This window comes from Aythya ferina (assembly GCF_964211825.1).
Source record: "Aythya ferina genome assembly, chromosome: 3".
NCBI lineage: Eukaryota > Metazoa > Chordata > Aves > Anseriformes > Anatidae > Aythya > Aythya ferina.
Window position 1 is genome coordinate 45762200 of NC_140298.1, and position 12444 is coordinate 45774643.

At 39.0% G+C, this 12444-nt stretch overlaps 1 protein-coding gene across 13 annotated transcripts in view; it reads left to right on the forward strand.

Annotated features, from left to right (window-relative positions):
• Positions 1-12444, forward strand: part of RPS6KA2 (ribosomal protein S6 kinase A2) — a 303450-nt gene that overhangs the window by 202473 nt on the left and 88533 nt on the right. For all 13 annotated transcript variants that reach the window (XM_084513721.1, XM_084513720.1, XM_084513724.1 and 10 more), the window contains one exon: positions 416-497. In XM_084513721.1, the coding sequence (XP_084369847.1) occupies positions 416-497 (82 nt within the window). The remainder of the gene's footprint in view (positions 1-415; positions 498-12444) is intronic.

A 12444-nucleotide genomic window follows, 5' to 3' on the forward strand; every position in this document is an offset into this window, starting at 1 on the left:
CTGACTTATGACATAAATTATACCAATTTGTTTTTTCTTCTTAATTTAATTGATAAAAATAATTTTAACTACACATTCCTAAGCACAATGATCCATTGCTTTTTTTTCATGTAAAGCTGTTCAGAATATGAAGAAGTGTGCACACATTGTTTACAACTATTCACTCATCTTGAACTGAATGTGAAAGGGCTATTAATAACGTCAAACATATTTTCTTTGTGAGGGAGTAAAGGCTTAAAACTGAAGCTTTCTAGAGCTAGCTCTGCAAATTGCAAGTGAAATATGAGGTACTTTTAGCTAAGAATTTTCATTGGAGTTCCTGAATCTTAGTATTTGTTCCTCCATCAAATACAGCAAGCCTTGTAACTAAAAGCTTGTTCCCCTTTTACACAAGATGTCTGGTTTTTTTTTACAGGTATTTCTAGTGAGGAAGATTAAAGGATCTGATGCAGGTCAGCTTTATGCCATGAAGGTACTTAAGAAAGCAACTCTGAAAGGTAAGGATTGGGACAGTAGCTGCAGTACACATTTCTGTGATAATTTATCATCTGCTTTTCTTTTCTCGTCTTTTTTTTTTTTTTTTTTTTTTTAACATTGCTGTTGTTGTATGGTATATATCAGTGCAAAAATATGTTTCTGTCATCCTTGAAAATTCTGCCTCACTGTAGTGAATATTCTAGAGAAAGGTACACAGAAAACATTACCTATACAGTTTGAGAGCATGAAAACAGAGCTTTGGTGTTTTCTAGCTGCTTGCATTCTTTACTTTCTTAGCATTACTTATAGGACGTCTATGGGGCATATATTAAGTTGTGTTAGAATGGCAGTATCTCTCTGTTTCTGAAGTAAACTGAAACAATTTTATATATATATATATATTTTATTTTATTTTTTTCAAATAAGGGTGTTGCTGAAGTAAAACGTGACTCCTATTGGGCAGGAAGGCCCTCCTGCTGGTGTTTCTCTACATGCTTGAAAATTCATGGGAACATATTTTCAAGTGTGATGAGCTGTTCTGATTCTGTTTTGACATCTTGTTTTCCTAACTCAAGAGTGTATGGCCTCCAGTAGGCTGAGGCCTAATGACTGACAGTTTAATCTGATCATCTTCTTCTGGGATCATTGGCTGCTACCACCTCACTCAGACCAAAAGGAAGTGTCTAGTAAAGGGAGAGGACTGAATAGCAAACATGGAAAATTTGATCTCAGCTGAAGTCCCTGTTGTTTGTTCCTCCAGAGAGTTAATAAGATCCACTCTTCTTCCTGTTTTCCTGACCTAGCGCTGTACTGTTTTTAACCCTCAAATGTCTGACATGTTTTACAGATGAAGATGACAGGGTTCATTTTGCCCAAAGCAACTTTTCCACTTACTCTGAGACCATGAGGGTTTGCACAATGCAGAATCGTGCCTAAGTGTCTATTCTAATGTGAAGAGAGTGAATTTTGAGATAGTTCTGATGACTTATAAATCCAACTTACTTTAGCATGCCTCAGTTTGAGGAAGTAAAACAGTGAAGTTACCAATAATTGCAAGGTAGAGTTTCAGAAGGTGGTGACAGGCAGATACAGCACCTCTTCTGAGCACTAGTTAAGATAGGGAAGTGGCAAACCAGGAATTTACAAGGTCATTTACACTAGCAAAGGTTTTTCAAAGAAATAGTAACTTGAGGTGATGCTGTTGTGCTGATCTTTTTGTTTAGAAAGTAGATGGGAAAGTTTGCTCTGGCAGAAGAGAGGAGTGTAAATAGCCACTTAAATAGTTCTGGACTTAATATGTAGAAAGTAAAAGGTTAAGATTGTGTACACAGTATGTGTAATAGAGTGAACCTCTGATGTCTCACCCAATAGCAGAAGCACAAAGTGCTTTAACTGCACGGAACTTAACTCTCAGAGCTTTCCCCACCAGCGAAAGCTGTCTCCTGCAGAGCACAGCATCTGAGGAAGAAGGACTGTGTGACCCCTCTGATGTGAACTCATATCAGAGACTTGTTTCTATTTCTCTTGAGAACCCACAACTTTTCATCTAAGGTGAAAATTGGGTAGTGTCTCTCTCTTTTAGTTTTTTTTTTTTTATTTTATTTTTTTATTTTTTTATTTTCTATAACTGAGGTGTGTTGAGCAAAACCAGTTTTGGATATGGAGAGGATTTCTTATAGATTGTCAAACACTTTTTTGTATCTTAATGTATAATAGCTATATCTGTAATGTTAGATTCCACTGGAAAAAATAGCCTGTATTATGGAAGTTTTTTAGGAAATTTCAAAACTTAAATGGTGATCTTAAACCACTCAAAGTGGTTTCAGCTCTGTTACATCAAGAATAATAAATACCTCCAGACGCCTTCTGTGTTTACAGTTCCTTAGTTCATTATAGCATGGAGCTGGTGCCTCTTTCCTCCTTTGGCCTTTTACAGCATAATGTGTATATATATATATATATATATATAAAAATATATATATAAATATATATATAAATTATTTCCTCAAACATGAGTGACAAGATCAAAAAAACTGAGGCTGCTTTGTGATCTTTTCTGGATTGCATTTCTCTCCCATTCAAACTCCTTACCCCTCTGACTAATAACTGAGAGTTTCTCAATAAACTGACAATAACTAACACGTTGGTAGGAACTAGTTTGTCTGCACTAGTTTCCACAGATAAGTTAAATTTAACAGCTATTTAACTTGAACTAGAAAAATGAATGCAAAATCCCATTGGCATAGGGCAAGTGAGAAGAGCAAAAATGAGAACTGCTGTCAGTGAACTTCCTTGTAACTTCTGGCACAGAGATAATATTTCTGACAGCTTAATTTCATCTTTTAAATGAGAGTGCTGAATCGTTGCTGCCTACCTACACTCAAAAAGTCTGGAAGTCACTCCAATGTGAACTGTTTATTACCATGTCAAGTAATGGGAGCAAAGCCACAAGTACTTGTTAGCGTTGTGTTCACTATTTACTGACAAAAGACATGCTACAAGACAAATTTCTGAATAATTTTACTTCCTAATCTGTACTGCACAGTACAGTATGGAGCAAGAAAGCCAAAGCTCCGGGAGCCAGTGCCACTGAAACAGCCTCAAATATTTCTGTTCTTTTCTTTAGCAAAGCAAATCTGTGAAACATAAAATGGAGAAATGAGAAGAAAGGAAGGGGGAAAAAAAGATGAGGGAACAAAACTGCTTTTTCTTTTCTGGAGTAGTCTGAAGAACCAAAATACAGATAAATATGAATCTGAAGAAGTTAAATGCCCTCAGGAATGAAGGGTTAAAATTAGCTTCGTACTTGCTCTGAAGAACAACCATGATGGGTCTTGTAAAAGTGTCTCCCAGCCCAGTAGCCTGACTGGCATTGACCAGCTGAGAATGTGTAAGAAGTACAAAATAGTGCTTCCTCCAGTGGGTCTGCTGCCTCCTGCCTCTCCCCAAAGTACTTGTCCTTTTCGAATTAGTATGACCAATGAAAATTCACCAACAGAAAAGGCTAGTTTAAAAAGGTTACAGCAATCTGTAGTAGCATTCTCCAAACATTTGCAGCCCAAATAAGCCGTTTGATACAAAAAAGGCATTTGTAGATTCAAGCTTGAAGAAGATCTGCCAAACAGCAGAGCAACTCCAGCTGTGAAAGCAGAATTAAAATCCAAAGTATTCCAGTTTAAGTTTGCTGAGGCACATGCTGTAGTCATAAACATTTGTGAAAATAAAATTAATCTTTACCTTATGAAAGTTTATATTAAATGTAAACTATATTTGAATAAACACCGATAGGAGCATTGGGTACTTGAAAATGAGAAAGCCATTGCTCCTGTTGGTTATAAATGAAAACACCAACACAAGTTTCTCTCCTTCACACTTCATTTCCTTTTGCAAGAGGTTGGGTTTTTTTTGTTTGTTTGTTTGTTTTTGAAGAGAACTCCCTGGAGAAACTAGATAAGAGTTTCTTTCTAAATATTGATTTTAGGAAAACCTTGTCAAAAAATTTTCAGAATATTATGTCTGTTAGGTAGCAGATGGGGAATACCTTGTATTAAAATGCTGAATGTATGTGTTTAAGTCTAACGTTTCTCAGTTTGAAATGGTTTTCATTAAAATGCAATATCCTAATACCATCATTTGCAAATATAAACCTTTACTGGGGAGTCCAGATGCTGAAAAATATTTAAGCACTTAGATACCTTTCAAGGTGAGACTGTTGTCTGGTAGAACATCATCAGATTATACTGTTAAATGTTATCTTAAAATGTTGTTTTCATGTCTTCATTGCACTCTTTTTTTTTTTTTTTTTTTTTTTTTTCTTGAAAATGAGTTTTTAGATTAAAAAAAGAAAGTTAATTAAATGGAACTTGAGTCAAGTGAGTGTTGACTGCCTGCCCTGAATGTACTGGGAAATTGAGGAAATGGGAAGAAAACAGGGACTGTCCATATATATGTGCCTTGTATTCTCCAGCAAAACTGAGACAGAGGGAAAGGGCAGGCTTATTATTTTGATTAACTCAGTATTTCTCTCAAGGTGTCTCAGGCTCCATCAACTTTACTGGAAGTGCTTCAGGATTCCATAAACAAGAGCTGTTTACATTGCTTACAATGTAAGCCTCATTAAGCACACGAGAAATGTTCGTAAATCCCCCACAGATGCTGGGCTGCAATAGAAGTGTTACCTCTGGAGCTTGAAAATTTAAGACCTATCCCTCCAGGAGATATGTAATCTTACAGAAAGTGGCATGAAACCATAATTCACTGATATAATGCTTCTGAACTTTGTAAATATTACAGTGAGGAGGTACGATCTAGCAGAAGTTACGTGGTGGGTCACAAGGAAGTAGTCTGCATCTGCCCATCTTGTTAGTAATGAGCTATGTAAATCTCAGAACTGTTTGACAATGAGAACTGAGAGATTCTACCTGTTTCCGCTTATGGGGTTTAGAAATGATAATCTGTTTTGTCAAAAGCTCTGGAGTGCTTTGCAGTTTATGATCCCCCTCAGACTAAACCAATAGGCTTATGGGTTTATAGTTGTGCTGACTGTGTATGATGTTTATAGATGCAGTAAGCTCTGCGAGCAGTTCTGCTGACTCACAGAGAGCTTTCCCTGTGTTTTCAGGGGACATTAGGTCATTGATAATAATTATATACTAAATTTAACAACTAACTGAGATGTCACCAGCTGGACTGTGATTTCCATCCAAACCATTGATAAAACTGTAATAGTGGTTTTCCTGCTTGGGCATCAGCTGAAGAGGCTTCTTCACTTTTCCCCTTCATGCTACTGCTTGTTGTGTTTAGATCTAAGCCATTGAACACTAGTGGTTTCCCTCTGGTTTGAAAGGAACAAAAATGCAACAGAATAAAAATCTAAGGACAAGTTAACTTCATGAGGCAGGACTTACAAAGAGCCTTCATCTCAGATAGGCATAGATCTACAGTGCTCAGGCTCTCAAGGTGTCATCCTATTCTATTTGTCCCCTGTGTTTGGTGAGAGGCCCTGTTATTTGCCCTGTTCCAACTTTTAAATTTTGGTTTATTATTCTAAAGTGCTCTTCAATCTTTTTAATATCTTCCTTGACCTCTTATTAGACTTTTCTAAATATTTCACTGGGGAAGTTCTGACCACATATCCAATTTCCTTCAAATCCAGATCCCACAGCAAAGTCCCCTTGCCCTGCCATCTGAGGTAAGGTTAAGTGCTTGGTACCCTCAGAAACCACCACAGTGTGCTGCTTCTTTACTCTGAAAAGTGTAACTTGTCAAATGTCAGGACTCCACGCTCAAAACAAAACAACAACAACAAAAAAAAACATTTCTGGGCCTGGAAGTGCACTTAAAGATCCAGCTGAGACTTGTCAAAATATTCTGCATTTTGAATGTTTCCCCACAAGGAAGCTTCTGCCTTAATTGTCCTTGTCACTACACTGTCACCAATTACCAATTAGGAAACAACAAAACATTTTCTGATTTGGGGCCTTCAGATCTGGATTTTCTGCTTTTTAAAATTAATCTATTTGCAGTCTAATGCCTATTTGCATGGTTTCCTGCACAGACCTGGGCTTGCAGCCCACTGCACCCCAAGCCTACTTCAGTCAATTCAATCTCTCACCTGGGGGTGCTGTGCTGAGTTAGTGAAGAAAGTCCTTGAGCACCCCACTTCCAGAACAGAACTGCCTTGGCTATCATTGAACTTGAGCAGTGACAAGGAATACACAAGCCTGTGTGGATAATTAGGAAGCATTCTGGCTTCTGTATAAGGATGAAGTTTAGGAATACAGTAAATTTTCTAGTTGGGAGGGGAAAACTGGGGAAGGAAATAACAGCTTGTCTGTGCACAAACACAGTAAGAGTTGGTCTTTCTGTATATTTCACAAGTGGCTCTAAAATGTAAGGATCAGTCTAGCTGACGTGCTCAGCCACACAGCAACACTCTTGGGCCACCATCTAGACCTCACCTATTTGCATGCAAGCACTGTGGGCCAAGAGTCAATGAGATCTCCAAGTTTGTGCCCCCCACAATTTAGGAGCAAGCTGGAGTTATTAACTGTCATCCAGGGAAGCTGAGCTTTCCTTCCTTCCATGGGAATTTTGAAAACGAAACCTGAAGGGTCTTCAACCTTCAGTGATGAGAGGTCACAGTCAGGTTTTGATTTTACTGTGCGTTTTCAAGTCTTTTTGCATCTAATTTCTTCTTCCTCTAAGGATTCACCTTATCTAGGTCTTGCATTCATGAGGAGGGAAGGATACAGTACGTTTGAGAGAGCACACTTATATAGGCTGTGTTCATACATTATAAGGAAAAAGAACTGTGGCTAGGAACCTGGCTTACTGTGTCAGCATCTATTATAGAGCATCCCGGTCTGAATATATCAGACATTGCTGGAAGTTTATTTTCCTTGGGTTTGCTAAAAAGCAATGATATGCATTATTTGAATTAGTAGCTTCTCCATTAAATACTCAATATTCTCTTGTGATTCTGTACAGTGTTTTGATGAGAAAGGAATACTTTTCTCCTATAAAAATAAACCGAGCATGCATCACTTAAAGATTTTATTGTCTGTTTCTATACAAGCCATGTGGGATTTCTCATTGTATAAAGTCCTGATTAAATTATAGCCTCTTCACAGTGCTAAGTGCATGATGCAGATCCTGTTATCAGGCAAAAATTACCACCATTTAGATGTTCAGAAAATTAACTCTGGATGTTTAAAATGTTTTCTGCTGTCCAGCAAGAGAGCATTTGGGCTGTTTTTTTTTTGTTTGTTTGGTTTGTTTGTTTGTTTGTTTGTTTTTAATGGAAACACACTGTTACCTATAGAGCTTTTTTTTAAGTGCCAAAGGAAATTCAAGGTTTTGTTCATGAAAAATTTGACTGTTGAGTTCTGTAACAGTTTCCATGTTAAAAGTGCTGCTCAGATTTCTAGATAGAAAGTTCTTCCCATTGTCCTAAGGAGGACAGAATTAGTAAGTTTTTGCCTAAATACTGGTAAAAATTATAATCGTTCTCCCTGTGTTTTCTCCTGGCATTCACATGGGAGCACACACTTCTGCACTTGTCATACACAGTATAGGTAAATGTAGCAATACTGCCTATTCCACTCCTGTCCCCAGATTTGTTCCAGTACAACTGTGCTAATACAATAACATGAAAATATAGTTCACTGTATATTCGTATGCTCGTTTGGAATGCAGCTTCAGCAGCCTAATATCTTGCTGCCCAAAATAGCCCAGTTAAGTTCTGACAGCAACACAGGACTCACAAGAAAGCCCCATCTTTCTCCATGAGAAGCTCAGTGGTAGAGCAGAAACAGTGATGAGAGCCCTAGCATCTGGCAGCATTGGTGCTGTTGCTCATACCACACTTTTGAAGCAATTCTCCCAGTCATCCCCATCTGCTGTGCCTTGGTTTGCCACAAGCTGGATTCCCACCTAATGAAATTAAACCAGGAGCACACCCAGTACCCACCAGGCTCTTGTGGGCATTCTGGCCATGGGACCAAGGTGTGATGTCAACCCCAAAAAGATGTGTAGTGCAGAGGACCTCAGGTCCAAATACCCACAGTTACTTTCAGTAGATTTCTGCAGCTATACCACACTGCATAGTAATGTAGACATAGGTTTAAACCAGTTTCAAAATATGCTAAGAAGACATTGAGTGCAGCTGTGTTTGTGCTTTTCAGTAGGTGTAGCACAGACCTGTCTTAAATTATTCTTAGTGTTGCATATGCAGATATTGATATGATGATTCCCTGGAGTGCACAAAGAAGATTCAAATCTGAAGTCAGAAAGAGAGAGCACAGAAAAGTCCACTTACTACTTCGGCAGAAAGGATATATTCTTCGCTTGTGATCAAATTATACAAGTTTGTTTTAAACATTTGTTAAGTCATACTCTCTTGTCAATGAAATACAGAAAAAATTGCTTTTTCAAAGTTTCCAAAAAAGCAACAGGTTACATTGAATGTATCCCCTGGCTACTCCAGCCAGGAAAGTAACGGTGGCCCTTTTCTCAGGAATGAGTAGTCCATCATACTTATTTCACTTTTGATAGTAAAAAACAGTTTTCAAAATAGCCTTGTAATTTTCAGTCAGTTTGCCATGTAACTCTTTAAAGTTTCAATTGGTCCTGCTGTGCTTGACACAGTGAATGAGTAGCATTGAAGACACTTCAAACTTCAGCTCCCATAGGTGTCATCACTAAATAGCTTTCAGACCCAAACTCATTCATCCAAGTCCCCACAGTACACTTGATCACAGGGATTTCATTACTACTTGCTTTCCCTTGGATCATTCTTTTTGTCATATCTGTTGCAGTGTATATCTAATGGCAGTTATTTGCAGTTGCAGTTAATCCCAAATCAGTTGTCACAGTACAGAAAAGACCACATTTGATATTTTCTATTATCAAGTAGCAGATTGCTGTTAGTTGCTTTTATTGTGGTTTCAGGAGCTGGGAGACTGCACGGACAGTTGTCCTGAAGCCATGAGTGAAGTGTTTATCCTGTGTGACAAATGTGATGTAATTCCACTTCATCTGCAGAAAACATGCTTCTAGTAGGAAAGTACTGAGTGGTGCAGGGGACTTTCTCAGCCTCACCCCTCTCAGGCTCTGCTCTGGCTACATACCTGAGAGCAATCCCTGGCTGATACCCAGCACAGCTGCAGGACCTCAGTGGCTTTGCAGTGAGACTCTAGCTCCTGTCCCTGCCCTGGTCTATGCCAGGTAAAGGCATGGTATGCCGTGGGACTCTTTGGGAGTATCCTCTGCTTTCCAAGCTTCTGAAGCATAGGCTGGCAGGCACCTCAAGAAGTCATTAGGCCATCTTTCTGACCTAGGCTGGCTCAGCTGAGAGGGTCTGATTTTTGACTGGTCCTGTGTGGAGCCAGGAGTTGGGCTCAGTGATTCTTCTGGGTCCCTTCCAACTTATAACATTCTGTGATTTATGATTCTATAGCTATGCTTTTGTCATTCCTGACAGATGTTTACCTAACTTCTTAGACTGTCTCTATCCCTACTATTATAAAAAGCTTCCCAGTATCTGTCCCATATCTGCCTTGCCATAACTGAAGCCATTAGTTCACATCCTCGGTGCTGAGAAGTTTCCTCTCCGTAGTTTTCTTTCAGATCTCAAAGGCTGTTATGAGTTCAGCCTTCATCTCCTGTAGACTAATACTCTTTTGCCTTCCTTTCCTTCCTCAGGGTTCATTTTTTTCTAGATGCCTGGGTTAGAAGATTTAGTTATACCCTGACTTACCCTTGCTAGCAGCAGGTAAGTCAGCAGTGACTGTTAAACAAAATGTGATCTGTTCTGCCTGGCTGGTTCAGGTCTCAGATCCTCTGTGGATCTGTGCTAGCACAGAAGAAGTAGCAGCCCCTCCCAACAGATATTGTCAAAAAATATTTATTTATTTATTTATTAAATGAAATGGATAAAAATGTCCTGCAGCAATGACAGCCGAGTGGTTGTATTGTTTAGTTGTTGAATATTTGCTCATTTGGGGAGTCCCATTCAGAGCAAGTTCTCAGGAAAAGCCAGACCTTGAACAGAAGGATTTGTAGCATGGCTGCTCTTTGCATTGCTGTTTGAGACAATAGCATTTCTGGACAGTTTTCAGTTTTGTATGGTTGTCGACAGCTGTCAACCTCCATTCTCCTTCTCTTATATGTTTAGTTTCAGAAATAGGCATAGCATCATTGAGCAGGACATACCCAGGCTGGTCTGGGTTTAGCAGTATTAACATAACACTGGTCACTGTTTTCTCCTGCCTGCTGCCCTTTTCCTTTTGCCTTTCTGGCTGGCCAGACAGGAATCTTCAAGTCTGCTTTATCGAATGTTTTTTTGTCTTGGTCTTGGGACTTTTTTTTTCCTTGTTTATCTTGAACTGCCTTTAAGGAGGCTTCTAGGCTTTCTGTTTATAATTCTTTTACTGTTAAGAAACCCAGTGCTGAAAAACAGAAGGCACTGTTTGTGAGCCATCAAGTCATCTGAGCAGCACATGAAGAAACCACTGGGAACCACTTTTAATGCTGCTCTATCTCCAAGAGCTTGCTGTTGGTACCTCTACGCTGTATGAGTTAGGGGAAGCTGTAGAGAATTTGCTCTTTTGGCACGTACAGGCTCAGATGCTTTCAGTCTTCATTTCCTTTGAATTTGAGTCATGTAGTCTGTTTTTTCATGGCAGGCCATTTTTAGCATAGGAGCTGGTACCTCAGTTCAGGAGTTTCAAGACTCTCTTTTGCTCAGGTCTCTGCCACCAGCCTGCTACATGAACATCAACCAGCTACTGTTACTGCTGCTCCTCTTCTCAATCTCCGTATCTGTAACGTTAACCTAATTGTGCCAGCCTCCTCTTCACAGTGCTCAAAGTCTTTATGAAAAGCAATAATCAGATACTAGTAATGATGTTATTAACACTTCTCCTCACTTAAGTGCAATCTACTGCATTATGGAAGTTAATGGCTAAAGAACCCAAAACAATAAATTGTTAGGTTATGTCTCCTGTATAATGCATTGACTATTTGAAATAATTAGGGCTATGAACCACCTGTACTTCTACATTAAATTGTAGCTGTAGAGGAAAGCTGAATTGGAAATACAATAGCTACATATCCCTGGGATTTTTAACATCACTGATGGACTCTGAAAATCTTTGTCTGAGGTACAAATCCATTATCTATATGAAAAGCATTTGTTGTTTGCTCTGTTCACTGAATAAGTCGTACCAGTTGGAGCATCCAACATAATTGCCATTTAACCAATTTCAGCTGCCTGCAACTGCAGTACATTTATAGCTGGTTGGAAACCAAATTCATAACCATCCCCTGGGAGCTGCATCCCACTGCTTTTACTGGCTCCCATAATACAACAGAAAATGTTGCTTCCATTCAAGCACGACGACAAATTAACAGAGAGGTCAGCACTACCCTTTAAAGGCATTTCAAATCAGAATGACCCCAGGAGGTGGGACATAGGTTGTACTGGTGACAGTTCACCCCACAGCATTGCAGTTTGACTGCTTGTAAATCTTCACCAGCAGCTGGCCAGGCGTGCTGTTCGCACCTACTGCTGGAGGTGTGCTAGCACTCAGCTGATTCCCTATAAAAGTGAGATGGCACCATGCAGGAAACTTCCATCTGGGTTTCGTTTCAACGGAAGCAAAATTATTGTTTGTGGCTTTATACTTTTCATGTGGGCTACACATGTCAGTTATGGTTTCCTCATGGCTGTGGCATTTGCTCCAAGTTGGAGGTTTTGATGATCAAAGAGAGATCAGCAATCACTGAGTGTCAACGACAGCCTCTCCTCTCTATTTTGTCTACAGCATTTTCTATCTGCATGCAACAGTAATTGACATACTCAAAAGGTTTCCATGGCACAGTAATTTAACAGATATTTTCTCAGCAGTGGTAGATTATTTTTGTAAATTTAGGCAATGTCTGAATTGCTCAGATAATTACACTGTGTCCTGGTCATCTTTCAGACTTCGTTTGTGCTGTGACATAATTCCCAATTAGCGGGCAATTGTCAGCATCAACACTGTTAATTCAGAGCTGCCTTCATGCTCATTGGGAGTTTTAGGTTTATGGGATTGTACTGCTGCATAGTTTTTGTCAATTCTACTTTGGTCTCATTGTGGAATAAAAGCAAACAAACAAAACAAGAAGCCTATACAATGTAAAATATTAATATAATTAGGGAGGATGTAAATAAATGGTAATAATTTGGCTCTTGCATCTTATCAAAAGAAAGAAATATTGTCAAGTGGAAGTTTAAAAAGACTATTTTATATTTTCGTTTTTACATGGTGTTTGCCATATTGGTTCTTTATACGTACTGTTGAGATTACACCTGATGCTCCTCTTCCCTGGGCTGAACAGTCACAGCTTGCTCAACCTCTCCTCATAGGAGGGATGCTCCAGACCCTTCATCATTGTCTTGGTCCTACATTGGAATCTTTCCAG